General features: G+C 52.5%; 7 protein-coding genes across 7 annotated transcripts; 5 read left to right on the top strand and 2 right to left on the bottom strand.

Annotated features, from left to right (window-relative positions):
* Window positions 1–868: 868 nt before the first annotated feature.
* Window positions 869–1,185, top strand: MAA_00863 (Protein kinase-like protein; the record flags this gene model as incomplete). The annotated part of the gene is made up of 2 exons (XM_007818861.2): window positions 869–1,004; window positions 1,064–1,185. 2 exons carry the CDS (start codon window positions 869–871, stop codon window positions 1,183–1,185), a joined length of 258 nt encoding a protein of 85 aa, XP_007817052.2.
* A 540-nt stretch (window positions 1,186–1,725) lies between these two features.
* On the top strand, window positions 1,726–1,917 carry MAA_11388 (Protein kinase-like protein; the record flags this gene model as incomplete). The annotated part of the gene is made up of 1 exon (XM_011413382.1): window positions 1,726–1,917. One exon carries the CDS (start codon window positions 1,726–1,728, stop codon window positions 1,915–1,917), a length of 192 nt encoding a protein of 63 aa, XP_011411684.1.
* A 48-nt stretch (window positions 1,918–1,965) lies between these two features.
* Window positions 1,966–3,135, top strand: MAA_11389 (pep1-1; the record flags this gene model as incomplete). The annotated part of the gene is made up of 1 exon (XM_011413383.1): window positions 1,966–3,135. One exon carries the CDS (start codon window positions 1,966–1,968, stop codon window positions 3,133–3,135), a length of 1,170 nt encoding a protein of 389 aa, XP_011411685.1.
* Window positions 3,136–3,942: 807 nt separating this feature from the next.
* MAA_00862 (Ribonuclease III) lies at window positions 3,943–4,477 on the bottom strand (the record flags this gene model as incomplete). Its single annotated transcript, XM_007818860.2, has 2 exons — window positions 3,943–4,178; window positions 4,240–4,477. The coding sequence occupies 2 exons, from the start codon at window positions 4,475–4,477 to the stop codon at window positions 3,943–3,945; spliced, it is 474 nt and encodes a 157-aa protein (XP_007817051.2).
* A 618-nt stretch (window positions 4,478–5,095) lies between these two features.
* MAA_00861 (uncharacterized protein) lies at window positions 5,096–6,432 on the top strand (the record flags this gene model as incomplete). The annotated part of the gene is made up of 2 exons (XM_007818859.1): window positions 5,096–5,360; window positions 5,453–6,432. 2 exons carry the CDS (start codon window positions 5,096–5,098, stop codon window positions 6,430–6,432), a joined length of 1,245 nt encoding a protein of 414 aa, XP_007817050.1.
* Window positions 6,433–7,179: 747 nt separating this feature from the next.
* On the top strand, window positions 7,180–8,895 carry MAA_00860 (serine threonine protein kinase, CMGC group; the record flags this gene model as incomplete). The annotated part of the gene is made up of 5 exons (XM_007818858.2): window positions 7,180–7,616; window positions 7,680–8,014; window positions 8,110–8,411; window positions 8,480–8,645; window positions 8,711–8,895. The coding sequence occupies 5 exons, from the start codon at window positions 7,180–7,182 to the stop codon at window positions 8,893–8,895; spliced, it is 1,425 nt and encodes a 474-aa protein (XP_007817049.2).
* Window positions 8,896–11,126: 2,231 nt separating this feature from the next.
* Window positions 11,127–13,248, bottom strand: MAA_00859 (active urea transporter; the record flags this gene model as incomplete). The annotated part of the gene is made up of 2 exons (XM_007818857.1): window positions 11,127–11,421; window positions 11,507–13,248. The coding sequence occupies 2 exons, from the start codon at window positions 13,246–13,248 to the stop codon at window positions 11,127–11,129; spliced, it is 2,037 nt and encodes a 678-aa protein (XP_007817048.1).
* Window positions 13,249–14,890: the final 1,642 nt, after the last annotated feature.

Below are 14,890 nucleotides of genomic sequence, written 5' to 3' on the forward strand. Positions count from 1 at the left end.
CCGCATCTGTACAGCGGCGAGCCAAATCTGAGCTGACGATTCCGCATCTTGATTACTCAAAGTTGAAGAGAAATGATAAATTCAAGCACCAACTATAATACAGTCCTCGGCCAGTTTTGCGTTTGAGTGCAAGGCTTATTGCTCCTTCATGTCTTGCTCTACACTTTGTAGTAGTGAGCCGCTGTCTTACAGTCAAGGCATCTGACCTGCGATTTTGCTATGGACGTGTGGGCGCTTATTCCTACATGTAGGGCACTACAGTCCACGTCAGGAAAATTGACAGGCTACAGAGAAATATTTTACAACCGGACTTCTAAGCTCGGTGCATGTAGAGAGCGGACGTAGCGGCAGTCAGACATCTCGATCGCCGCCCCGTTTTCAATTCGTCACCACTCCCATCCCGATCTCCGGATTTAGTCTTTCCACTAGCTCGATATGACCCGCCGTTAAGACATGCACCGCGTCACCGGGGAACGGGGAACGATCAACGGGCAGAAGAAAGGCAAAATCTAATTACTAACCATAGGTTTTCCCTCAACGACGTAAAAGTTGGCGCCCTGTGCAAGTCCAAAGCTGGAAGGTTGTATGTCGATCGATCTATTTCCCTGGGGTGATGTAGTTCGTCATAGAGTCTTATCGCGATCGACTCGTTTAATCGGTATTGCCTGCTACAAAGCATAGATTTGCTACCGATGCACAACGGTAATATGGCTCAAGGCAATTGCAGAACGTGTATATAAGCTCCTCAACATCCAGCAGTTATGCAGATTGAACAACTCCAAGAGCGGTTGCACAAATCAGGTTGATAATAAAACCTCACAAACACTGACTCTTTGGACAAAACTCACTGTACCCATTCACTTACAATATGGCTCCCAACGCAGACGACGGTAATTTTCTCAACGACGAGCCCGTCACTTCCAATGTCAAGGATGTCAAGCCCCTGCCGACGGATGTCGCCGAAGAGGACATTGATGAGACGGTCCACAACAACCCGGAACTGCGTATGTCGATCCGCCTAGTATCTACGAAAATAATTTGAACCGTAGCTAATAATTCGCAGAGGAAGACATGGTTGACGGCATTGACAAGTCCAACATTATCGAAGAAACGACACGAGGAGCTCGACCCGAGGAAGGATCGTACAAGGAACCGAGTGATGACGTGAGCGACTTGGTGGAATAGCTTTCGACTTGTGCTGTTGTTGGAAACATTTGTCACACGGCTACACGAGGGCTACGATCGCGGGACTAGAGCCGAGGCACTCACCGACTTTTTGTATTTATAGAACTCTTTGGTCCCTCTAGGCCTTGAGAAGACCAAGGACCTTTGACACCAAAGACTGTTGTTAGATGAATTAAGCTATTGATTCCAAGCCCTCTACAAGCCTTGTCGCGATATTACAGATACTTGACGCTACACAGCGGCGCTAGATTATCAATCGTCGTATTCCCCATGTTATTGCTGTACTGAAGCGAGATATACAAACAGGTAACAAGCATGAATCGAAATTAGTACCAACATTTAACTACTACAATGCGCAGGTTGAGTTGCAGGTGACGGTCGACCAACCAACCAACCAAGTGGCAACGGCGCCTAGATTGCTCAGTTGGCTATGGCAAGGGTATGTGACGTGCATAGCCCCAGGCAGCAGCATGGGAGGAGAAGAGTCACTTGGTCCCTTATCCATTCCCTCCACGTTCCGGCTCTACGTCGAATAGCACCATGTGGATGCAAGGCGACGATGTCGCGTGGGAAGAAAGCGACCGCATCGAGAGAGAATGGCGCGAGAGTCTCTTGACGACTCCGACCATGCTAGCCATTGGCAACTTTGTCGCCAAGCACCGCCAGGGCGTCCCTCAAGAAATCGGCCCTCTCAAAGCGGGCGCATTCAACGCCCTATTTCGCTTAACCTAATCAGACGGCGGCTCGGCCGTGATACGGTTCGCGAAGCCAGGCAGGACAATGTTCCCCGAGGAGAAGATTCGAAATGAAGTCGCCACGATACGCTACATCCAGGACCACACCGCCATTCCCGTTCCTTTTATCCTCCACTGGGGGACGAGAGAAGAGAGTCCCCTCGGCATAGGGCCATTCATAATCATGGACTACATCAACCACGAAATGAATATGACGGCGGCCCTCAACACGCCGGGACTCACGCTTGATATACCGCCCGTTCTGTACCCCAACATTGACGAAGCGAAGCTCGAAATGCTCTATCGCCAGGTCGCAAGTATCCTCCTTCAGCTGTCCAAGTTGGAGCTTCCTTTAATCGGAGCGCTAGAAGAGACGCACGAACGGTCATGGGAGGTGACGCGGCGCCCGCTATCAATGCCCATGAACGAGTTGGTCAGGACAGGAACGTTCCCACGAGCAAAACTACCCACGTCCACATTCAAGACCTCATCGGAGTACTTCCAAGCCCTTGCAAATCTCCACGTTGACCATCTAGCGAACCAAAGAAACGATGCAATCGAGTCCAGGGCCGACTGTCAGCGCAAATATACAGCGAGACAGCTCTTCCAGAAGCTCGCTTATGAAAGGAAACTTGTGTCAGACCGCTACGACAAAGGACCATTCAAGTTCTGGTGCGACGACCTCCGGCCATCCAACATACTCCTCGACGCCAACTTACAAATTGTCGCCGTGATTGACTGGGAGTTTTCGTACGCGGCCCCCAGCGAATTCACCTTTGCTCCTCCCTGGTGGCTGCTCATCGAACAGCCAGAGTACTGGGAAAAGGGCCTAGATGACTGGGTACAGCAATACGAGCGCCGCCTCACCACGTTCTTAAAGGCCATGGGCGACTGTGAAGACGCCTCCATTGCCGCTGGGCAGCTGCTCGAGGAGCAGCGGCTTTCTGGCAAGATGCGCGAGAGCTGGGCGAGCGGTGACTTCTGGACAGTCTATGCGGCTCGGAGGAATTTTGCCTTTGACGGCGTCTTTTGGGAGAAGTTGGACCCGCGGTTTTTTGGGAGGGGTGAAGGCGCTTCCGGGCCTGGAGATGCTTGGATGGAGAGGCTGGAGCTGCTTGATGAGAAGGCCAGGGCCGCTATGGAGGCTTTTGTGGACAGGAAGGTGGCGGAGAGTGAGACGAGGGAATTGGCCTGGGAGCCGGACGAGGTGTTATAAGCGTGCATATCATGTCATACCCTGGTGCTGTCTTTTCGCGGTCATTCTTTGTGGGTTCTACCCATGGCGTGGAAGTAAGTAGTTGAAAAAGATGCATACAAGATGTAGTAAAGAGCGTTGACATATAATATGTATTCATTGATTTATCCTAATAGGCTATTACTCCATATAACTCCAACTTCTGCTACGAGACCTCTAGTAGGGAAAAACCAGTACTAGGCTACCAGTTGTCTAGTTGCCTAATTGGACTAAAAACCTACATATACCCAGCTACCAGACTGCTTCCTACTTCAACAAGAATGACTATGATGGCCTTATGATGGCCTAATAGCACAGCGCTTGCCTCAGAGCCGCCGTGATCTTTACTCCCACAGCCCTCGATGGTGTCTCGCCGTTAGTTTTCGACTCCCTGGGTTGACAAAAAAGAATCTGTTAGAAGCTATCTCTCTTAGAGTCTCGAAACGCAGGCACACTTCGAGGACACGGTAGTCCCGACACCACCAAACCACCCAAAGTTCCTCGCCGTCGTCTCAAAAAGTACCCCTTGCGGCTATGACCAGAATCCACCTACGCCCAACCGCCAAAAAGACATGCTGTTCTGAAAATAAATCATCCGCAAAACCAGCGACGCTTGAGTCTTCAAGACGAACTAAGCTCAGGCGCACACCTCACTTTCCGCAAGGATCACTTCATGCTTCGGCACCGAGTAACCTGGGGTAGCTTCGCGGCATGGACCTATACACGTCGACGTAAGTAGATGGCAGCGGAAGTGTACATCAGAAAACTGTAGGGAGGATTGCACCTTACCTATTCGCGCAGGGGGACGATGATGCCAAGGTTCCCCATGACTGTGGTCAGGGCATCAAGGCCACCGTCTAGATGGACCGCGCCGAGAATCGCTTCCACGGCGGTCGCCATCATTTTGTCGGAGACGCAGACTGTGCCTCCATTTCTAATGATGCAAACATCTAGCTGATTGGCAAACCCACGTTCAGCGAGATTCTTATTAGAAAAAGCCTCTTTACGCATAGAGTCCCAGACTCCTTCGAGACTTGTTAGAAATACAGCTGCGGGCGGATGGTATCGGCGGGTTGGAGACTGTACCTTTCTCGTGCCCTTGCTTGTACCAACGGTGGCACAGGACACTATCCGCGACAGTGTCACCGTATACTGCGAGGCGGTCATTTTTCCGAAGTTGCTTCAAGGTATGGCCGTAGTAGCACGCCGTGCCGTCTGCGGACGCGTTCAGGGCCTCGGCGCAGAGTTCCTTTTTAACAAATACATATCCCGTAGCCTCCTCGCAGCGCTTGATTTTTTCGCCGAAACGACTGTCCAAGTCCATGGTTATGATTTTAAGAGATTAAAGTTGAGGATATTTTGTTGTTAAGAAATCGGATATTTTGTAGTTGATTCTGAATGAAGAAGTATGACAAGGCAGGGTAACTGGGCTTGGAATGTGTGTTCAAATATCAATTCAATGATTGACTTTGAGGTATTAACTGTTCTTGTTTTTCCAGAAGGCCTTAAGGGACTAGAGGTCTCTATAAATACCAGTTGACAAGAAGTTGGCGAGGGCTAGTGCCTGAGGCAGCCCTCGCTTATGGTCCGGTTCCGGGCTCTCGTGATATCTTCCTTGGTGGTTGTGTAACCTTTGTGGCCGATACCTTTGCACAGGTCCCTCTTCCGTGTGACAGGAAGACATATTCGCAATCAAGAGCCAGACTTTTTTATACGTACTTATCATGGAGGCTGGTAAGCACTCATGTGAGATTGACAGTTTGACACGATACCTACGCATGGTTAGGGGTGGCAGGCTCCTGCGGCCTGCCTAAGGACTGGCTGGCCGGTATCATGAAGAAGACGAAAGATTCTGCCTCGTTGCCTCCTTAAGCGCCAATTGGCACGCACTGGCGCCTCGACGCTCGATTTAGCCCGGTGGACTTTGCAAGCTGAAGAGAACATGACTGAAGCTTCGAGTGGCCAAGTGAGAACCTCGTCGTGCATATGGGCGAGCTACGTGACGCTGCATGGTGAAACGTACGTGTCCGCTCTGAACAACGAACCGGCAGAGGAACTTGTATACAATACCGAGATGATGTCGATAGTTGACGTCATGTACATTGCACGTGGTCGTCTGGGCGTGAAGAAGGTAGTATTCGCTTGCTTAAAGGAAACTCTGGAAATCGAAAGCTGCCCTTGGGACTGGCGGCAAACCCTTTCGCTCGGTAAGGGATGCAGGCCTCATTTTGACTTTGATGTAATGTTATCTGCTCCTTTGCTCCTCTTTATCAAGTTGCCAATGCACTAACCGCCATAGGGACTCAAAATTCGCAACTTGCGGACCGACCAGCATGGGAATTCCAACTCCCATTGTGGTCGGCCCCGTTTTATCGACCAGGGCTGATGCGATATTCTCTATACCCATCGTCGGGGCCAGCTAGATACAACCGTCTTACGATTAACGACACGGGCACGACGGGCTACTCGGTGGCATGGAACCCTGCCCGCCGAGCGCTTCGCATCGCCAGGCACACGGCCGTGGACGAGGTGTCTTGCTACGCCAACATGGGGGACGACGCCACTGCATGGCTGCACATTCCAATCAGTCGCGGCGAGCTCCTCGCCGAGCTGTGGCGTCGTGATTGCTACCTGTATCGCCGAAATATAGTTGATTCAATCGTGGTGACGACAGCCGGCCGCGTACATGTATTAGGACATCATCCAACGCCAGGTCAAGCGTACACGTATTCCCGTGTGGCAAAACTTCGAAGGCAAAGGGATTACCTCTTCATCGACGACGCGGCGGGAATACGCGAACTGGCTCTGACTCCAGGACCAGAAGAAGCCAATGAGACACGTAACTTGCGCAAACCGGCGCCTGAATCGTGCTACCCGGCGATAACGTCAGTCAAGAGCTATTTTTATACGTTTGCGCCTCTTGAGAACCTCGACTTGATCAAGACGTGCAGTTTTGACGGCGTTGTTACGGGCTTGCTTTTCCAGTACCACGACGGCTCGCGAGCAAGTGTGGGGCAGGTCAGACTGGACTGGTTAGGACAGGAGCAACAAGTGCCTCACAAAGCAACCATCGGATTCGCCATGTCACGAACGGCTGATCAATGCCCGTATGTCGGCAGTGTCCTGGTGTGCGTGGCGCCTTTGGCGAGGAACTTGCTTCCCGCCAAATCAGACTTGGACTTTGAGGTTACCTGTTGTGGCAAACTGGAATGGTGGTTCACGAGACGGCAGTGTCAGCTCGCACATGGGGCGTACACCAGTCCATCAACACGACTGTAACGACCTGTGAAGATGTGAGTAGTGACTGGTCTGGTGGGCGTGACGTTGCAATGGAGCTGTTCAATCTTGCGTGCAGTTCCCCGGCTTTGCGGCATTCAGTGTTGGACAATTGGAAATTGAGAAGGGGTTGACAAAAGCAGCCTACTATTGCTAACGTCAACTTGAAGACTTGGCAGGAGGTTAGAAAAGGGCTGGCTGAAGAAGCCAAGGCCCGATTAATCCACATGAAGTGCCACCTTGATGATCCGTAATAACACCCCGCATCATCAACAACAGCAAATGCTCCCTTGGCTTAGTGGTAAAGCGTATCACTAGTAATGATAAGATCACTGGTTCGATTCCAGTAGGGAGCAAGTTGGTCTTTTTTTTTTTACACATTTTGTGTAATTTCAACGTGTGTTGGTGGATTAAGTGAACCCAAGTAACGCGTTTAATTTTTATTGAGGGTGGTTTTTTCTTTCTTCTTTGCATTGAGTATAACGCCGACAGGATCACAGGAGTTGTACTCCGTATCTGCGTCTTTTTCTATAGCAACAACTGAGTGAGAATGATGAGATATGACCCAACACCGTCGCCAGCATGGGACGTACACAGCACCGCACGGTTTCGTTACACACTGGCGAGACAAACATTTTGGGGCCTCCTAGCCTCTTTTTGCAGATTCAATCAATCAAAGGTCTTTTGACTTGTATCCACCGTTCCAGGGCATGGTATAATAAATGGGAACATTGAAGCGCGAAGCTGCACATGGCACTACTACCGCCTCTAGCCACACCAGCTCGGGCGCTAATGACCCGCCGCTCAGCGAGCCTCACCTCGGACCTAAGCGGCGGCAGGGGTCTTGCTCGCGAGCTTGGAGCTTCAATGCTGGGACACGTGCGGCTTCGTCCTCCCATTCAACCAGCACCAATCACTCGTCAGCCTACCTCATGGCCGCTTCTTATGGCATCCATTCTTCGGCGATTGCCTTGGCCTGGCCGGGCTTGGAAGCCACTTACTTTCTCCAACCCAAACTTGACGTCAATTCCACTGCATGAAAAGATTGAGGAGGAGCTTTTTCCCGACTACCTCGCATCCCGTTACTATCCAGTTCGCATCGGCGAGGTCCTCAAAAGTCGCTATCAGATTGTTGGCAAGCTGGGCTTTGGAGCCAGCTCAACCGTCTGGCTGGCTCGCGACCTACCGTGAGATGCTCTCGTACCTGCTCAGCTCTCTTGGCCTGTTCCTCCTACTAATTAACATGACAGTCGACGTCGGCATGTAGCCCTCAAGCTCTTCATACATTCTCAGTCCATGGGTGAGCAGTTGGATCGCGAACTCTCCATATACAAGCGTATCTCTGCATCATCATCAAACCATTCTGGTCGCAGTGCCGTCAGGGAGCTCCTGGACTCTTTCGATGTTTGCGGACCAGACGGCAGCCACCGGTGCTTGGTGCACCCGCCGCTCTGGGAGAGCACTTTGACTTTCTTGCGCCGTAACCCGGTGGAAAGGCTACCAGCGCCAGTGCTGGCCTTTATCCTCCGCCGTGTATTTCTTGCCTTGGATTTTCTGCACACAGAATGTCAAATAATACACACAGGTGCGTGTTGGGGGAACTGGGCCGAGCATAACCCGCCTTGGGCGTAGTTTATATAATTTGCCCCTTGGGAATAGTACTGAATTGTTATGGGGTAGACATCAAGGCCGATAATATCATGTTTGGCATTGGGGACGATTCGGTCTTCACGGCATTCGAGGAGCAAGAGCTGGCCGACCCGTCTCCGCGGAAAATCGTGGACGGCAGGGCCATGTATCTGTCACGCGAGCTTCAGATGCCCAAGAGCTGGGGCGCACCGGTTCTTTGTGACTTTGGGTCAGCCGTTAGCGGTCATGTAGAACATCTCGAGGACGTACAGCCCGACATCTACAGAGCACCCGAGGTTGTTTTGGAAGCACCGTGGTCCTACGAGATTGATATTTGGAATACGGCTTGTATGGTACGAATCTAAAAGGACATGAGCACATGCAGAATTTGAGCTGACTCAGGTCTGTACTGTCATTTTAGATCTGGGATTTGTTCGAAGGAGGTCACCTGTTCACTGGACTTGATCCGCAGCATCAGAAATACCGCAGTCGGGCACACCTCGCCGAGATGGTTGCGTTGCTCGGGACACCTCCAAAGGCGCTTCTTGATGCAGGCAAATCAAGCCACAAGTTCTTTACGGCACAAGGTAAGCGAACGCTGGACAATGAAATGATCCTTTGCGGCTGACACCAGATGCCGCTCGTCCCACAGGCGAGTGTCGTGCAGAGGCTCCGTGTCCAAATAGCACGTCGCTCGAAATGAGAGAGACGAGTCTGGAGGGAGAAAGCCGAGAGAAGTTCCTCGCTATGATGCGGAAAATGCTGCAGTGGGAACCCGCGAAGCGCGCCTCGGCCAAGGAGCTCGCTGAGGATGAGTGGATCATGGAGCACATGTAGAAATCTGCATGAGATTATTGTATTCTTGCCCGAGCGTCTTTCCAAAGTCATTTGTCACACCAGTAAGTAGCAGGCCAGCGCTTAGAGAGCGCCGGGCCACAATGTATGAACTAATTACTGATTTGGATAGCCAGTGTCGTGCATACTGCCACCCATGACTGCAGAATAATGTCAGGACAGCCGGCTCCAGTTGAGGAGTTCATGGTGTGATGCTGCAGAATCTTGGAACGATTCTCTGATGTATCACACCCGCTGTAGCCTGTCGCACGCTCATAAGCTACACTATTGACAGCACACGATAACACAACAGAACAAACCAAAAAACGCAAGCAGCAGTGATCCCTCGGAATGTCATCGCCGTGGCCGCAACCACCATCACAGAGCTCATTTCGTCGAGCACAGCACTCCCGCCAAGCGTACACGTAGCAAGCCCGACCTGTATCGCCATTATCACCACGCTCACTGATAGTGACAAGGCAACAAATCATGACTGGAAGCTCTCAAGGAGACCTGATATTCAAGTGCTCTGCGCCATGTATCCGCTGGCAAATTGCCCGTGTGGCCAGTATGTCGACAGAAAATGGGGGGAGATGTAGAGTTCACGGTAGTGGCATCACTTATTGGTGGGAATTGGGCCAGGGCTATGTCAAAATGATCTTTTTCAAGCAAACAACACAGAGGACATGTCACAAACCTTACCTCATGCCTCCTAAATGACTCTGTGAAGTTGGGGGAGCAGGTGAGACAATTGATACCCCCTGAGTAAAAACTTGAAATTATTTTATCTTTCTTACTTCCATCACCATAGAGCTAGAACTAGACTATATCAGAGCAATATACTATCCAGATATTACTATCGGGACTTAGTTTCCTCATATAGCCTCAGCTGGCGCCGGTTTACCTTCAGGCGCCTGGGTGGTGCGTAGAGGACCTGAGTCGGACCAAACACTTTACAAGAACTTGGGCAGCATCATGACTATATACATACCACTAATCACAATCGGGGTTCCCCAGCCCCAGACTCGAAAACTGCTGCCACAGCTAACCCCTGACTCTGGCACGCAGGTCGCCCCGGAACCTTGTCCGTCGAGATTCCTGTTTCATCCTACACTGTTACGCAACAAGAGGCTATTCGCAGAATAGTTGTCTGCTGTTGTGGTCCATGCTGTTTGCTAACAAAGGTATTACCAATCATGCTCGCTTTCGAAATTCTCCTAGAGAAGAATGGGAGTGTTTCTTGTCGCATTCTTGGCCACGACACCCTGAAAATGTCCCAAACCCCGTTTATTCTATTGCAGATTGACACAACTCACATTCCGCTCACATGGCTTCATAAGCTCAAAAAAACGCCTACCCTCAGCTATTAATGCCTTGAGTATTCATGACAATTGCGCTGCACTACTAAGAGCCTGAAAATGTGAAAATTGCTCTTGCTTCTTCTTCCTTCCACCGCCAAGTCGCACACTTCTCTCAACAGGTTCAACATCCATACGCATTCATCATCACTGCCTGTATCAGATAAAATATAAATTCGGTTCCATTTAACAAAAATCATGCATCAAGATCTCATTCCAGCCACGTACGCCCAACACCACCTCGTCCTCTCCCTCTTCCTCCCTCGCCCCTCAAAAACAGCAGCCTTCCCGCGAGTTATCCCGTGAGCTAATTTTCATCACGACAGCAACACCGATGCGCAAGCACGCGAACACGAGCTAGCCATGCTTAGGATGCAGCTCACTTTCTTGCGGAGATCCATTCACCATCTCGATAGCCTTCAGACGACAATCTATGGATGTCTCGTTGATCTTTCCAACCTCATCAGGTAGGTCGCCATGTATTGTCACGCCGCAAACAATGTGCACCACGCTCTAGACCGAGACTAATATTCCTTGACGGTCCAAGCACGTTGGAAGCCACGCACGACCTGTTGGAGCATCTCCACAACGTCATGGATGCCGAAGACGTCGGCGGTTTCCATCAAACGTCCGATGAGGAGTGAGCCGTCTTCGGAGCAACAATACTCGAGAACAGGGACGTGGCCAAAATAGCAACGAAAAACCGCGTCATGGGAATTTGTCTGGGAACCACGGGCGCAGCATCACTAGGCGATATAAAGTCGGGCAAAATTGCAAGTTTTCAATACGCAAATCAAGCCAATCATTGGCATCATAGTTATCCGCAAGCTCTAGATGGGTATAAATAGCATCACGAACCCCCAAAACAATCCCACCTCATCCCGTCTTGGAAACGGACCCAGACTTGGTGGGAGTCGCGGTCCCGCTCGAGTCTGCAGATGTTTCCTGCTCGGCCACTAGAACCGGCTGTGGCCGTTTGCCCGTGACGATCAGCCTCACCACCTTGACGAGCGTGTCCCTGCTTTCCCACGCGGGATACAGCCCGACAGCAATGAATGAGCAAAAGATCCAGATGATGCCCACCGTCACCCAGCCTGTAAAGAACTTTTTGGAGAAGATGTATCCCGAGCCGTACATGGGCATTGGCCAGAGGATCAGGAATGAAAGCGCCCTGTGAAAGGAGAAGAAAGAAAATGTTAGCAAAATCTTGCACCGAAAGAAAAAAAAAAGGATTCAGTTCATAGTAATAGACGTACATGGAAATGGTTATGATGCACGCAATCTTGAATGCACGGTCCAGCTTGCGCTGCTCCTGGTCAAAGTTTGCCTGCTCAGCCATCTCGGCGACCCTTTGGGCCTCGGCGTCCAGGCCCTCGTTCTCGAGCATGTCGTGGTCGTCTGCGCGGCGGATATCCATCATGGACTGCCAGTCGTACTTGTCCAGGCCAAACACCAGACACAGGACGGGGATGAAGACGACGGGCGACAGCAGGGCCGTAACGTTGCCCGCCAGCATGGGATCGTTGGAACCGGTGCAGGTGACGTCGAGCGCGCCGCACGTCTTCTTAGCCGTGACCAGCCAGGCGACAATGGCGCAGGCGGTGCCGAGGATGGGCGAGGCCGTGGCCGCCCAGCGGTTCTGCCCGCGCCAGAGCAGCGTCAGGGTCGCGGGCAGGACGGCGGCCGAGATGAGCACGCCCATGAGCAGGTACAGGTATCCCATGGAGATGCCGTTGTACCACAGGCCGACGGAGATGCAGCAGATGACGGCGGCGTAGACGACCATGCACACGTGCGACATGTAGATGAGGTGCTTGCCCTTGGCGCCCGGGCGGAAGTAGGTGCGGTAGATGTCGTAGGTGAAGATGGACGAGGTGGCGACGAGCTCCGAGTTGAAGGACGAGGTGACGGCCAGGAAGACCATGATGAGGGTCGCGGCGGCGCCGCCCTTGCCCAGCAGCGCGACGGAGGCGTAGGGCAGCGCCAGGCCGGCCGAGACCTCGGCCTCGGTCATGCGGTTGGGAAAGGTCGGGAAGCGCGGGCTCGACTCGAGCGCGAGGGCGGACAGGCCGAGCGTCGTGGCCGTCAGCCAGGGGATGGCGAACCAGGCCAGACCGCCCATGATGTAGCCCGGCAGCGCGTGGACGGGGTGCGCGGCGATGGCCTTGTTGTAGTAGCCGTTGTCGAGGAAGACAGTGCCGAAGTTACCAACGATGTTGATGACGAAGAAGATGGCGCCGCCCTGCGAGCGCATCGTCAGGTAGCTGCCGTCCTGGTTGCCGGCGACGGGGTGCCGCGCCGCCGCCTCGACGAGCAGGTCGTACACGGCGGCCGGGCTGCCCAGCACGTCCGACGTGGCGTAGGCCGTCAGCGCAAAGGTGATGATGATGATGAAGAGCGCGAAGCCGTGGATGTAGTCGGTGATGAAGGTGGCCTTGAGCCCGCCGACAAACGTGTACGCCACCACGGGCACGGGCATGATGAAGATGGCCGCCACGGCGTGCACGCCCGTCAGCGCGTTGATGGTGGCCGCGCCGCCGGCAATCAGCATCAGCGACACGAGCACGTTGGTGATGAGCCCAAACGTGATGAAGGTAAAGTGCGCCGGGGGGCCGTACCGCGCCTTGATGGCCTCGAGGAACGTGTGCGCGTTGGGCGCCCGCTTCTTGAGCGTGATGGCCAGCGTCGCGAAGAGCAGGATCTGCACCGTCGCCCCGGACGCGTACCAGAACGGCCCGGACACGCCGTACCGGTAGCACACGCCCGACGACTGGAGGAGCGTCGCCGCCCACGTCCACGACGACACGACCGCCGCCGCCACCAGGCCCGACTTCATGGTCCGGCCCGCCGTGTTGAACATTTCCGACGTCTGCACCTCGTTGTTGAACCGCTTCAGTATGTGTGTGAGCGCCACCATGAAGATGGCAAAGGCGAAGCCGACGCCGAGGATGATGCCGTAGCCGAAGCCTTGGCTGAGCGCCGGGCCGGGGGAGGACATTGTCGCGATGGCTATCTCGGCCTCAACAGCAGCACTCGGACCTTGCTAGTTTTGCTTGTAACTTGCCACGCTGGATTGTGGACTGACGTGCAAAAAACACTCGAGGGGGGACTGGTTTGCTCTTAAGGCATCAAGATGATGGCTCCGAAGCTTGCGAGCGAGCGTCCGGATCAATGGGCTGAAACGACATCGGACCGGGACTCGCATGAGATTTAGACCCATGTTGTATTGTAAGTATCGGTAATTAGATAGCGTTGCCGGGCATTTGGGGACCGAACCGTAAAGTCGCCAAGACAAGCTTATCATGTGAGACCAACACTGTCGGGGACGTGCTCCGAAGACGGCACAACTCCACATGTTTGTGATGGAATTTTCTGTAGGGGTTGGCTTGTTTCATGGGGATAGCCGACCTGCGTCGTTTTTTGCTGTAAATCCATTGCATGATATCAGTCATGCCATCTCAATGGTTTGAACTTTGGACGGGTGTGACCGTGTAAGTGGGCATATACATACCGCAGCGGCCTCCAAACTTGCCTCGTTTCATAGTTAAAATGGCAATAAATCATCTTTATTTTCACCACGTTGCCTAGAATCACCCCAGTTAGAGAATGAAACACAGAGCCATCATCAGCCAGCGACTGACTCACCGCATGTATCCCCAAGCATCAATGACGGCCACAGTCCGTTTCGGCCACTCTCAAAGCAAGTCGTGTCGCAGCCATACCGTACATGCCCTATCCATGCCTTGCAAGCTCGGCTCTTTGCATAACGCGCATCAAGAAAGAGTCGGGAGACCCCGTATCAAACGTTCGTCGTGGTTGATAAGCCCTGTCTGATAACGAAACTCTTACCTGACGGAACAGAAGCGACCAATCACATGTTGGCCTGGTTCCCAAAGCGTTAGCGCCAACTTTAAATGACTTACATGTGTGTGTTGGTTTGATAGACTGGAAAAGACGCAACGATTCTTATATGAAGTCGCAGGAAAACGGATTTTATCCCTGCTCTATATGTAGAGTATGAATCATTTGTGTCCCTCGATCCCAATGAGATGGGTGCCAAAGTTGGCATTTCGCCCATCACTGGGCGGACAGCTTTAGACCGTGGAGCGCAGCATCAAGATCTGTTGGTGATAAGACCAGAGAGATGCCCCACAGCGAACCCGCTTCTAAATCCGTGCGACCAACAGTCCCGACGGACCAATGGGCTCGCTCACGATTCACTTATCAGGCACCTCGGAACGACATGCCGGGGAAGCAAGATACTTGCTCGATGATATGACTAAAGACCAAGACAACCCCAGGTTCTTGGCTGGGCATGCTTTTGCTGTTATCCATGCATACCATGCCGTGTGAAAGATGGGGTAGATCAGGCTAGACTTACTTGATGCCGCCATGCGTCAGGTAAAGTGAGCTTGCGTAGTTGGTCTGCTCGTACATACAGGACTGTCGACATGTGTTGGTTGCAGTAGCAAAAAGGCCCCCCATCACACAAAAAACACCACCAGTATGCAGGAACCGGCGTTTCCTTCAAGCATGCTAATATACATTCTAGGGTATCTCAGTACGACTAAACCGCATTGTTGCCATGAATAAATATACTTCGTAGCGCGTCCATGTTTTTTTTCCGCCCAGCCAGCCCC

This window comes from Metarhizium robertsii (genome assembly GCF_000187425.2).
Source record: "Metarhizium robertsii ARSEF 23 chromosome Unknown MAA_Scf_7, whole genome shotgun sequence".
NCBI lineage: Eukaryota > Fungi > Ascomycota > Sordariomycetes > Hypocreales > Clavicipitaceae > Metarhizium > Metarhizium robertsii.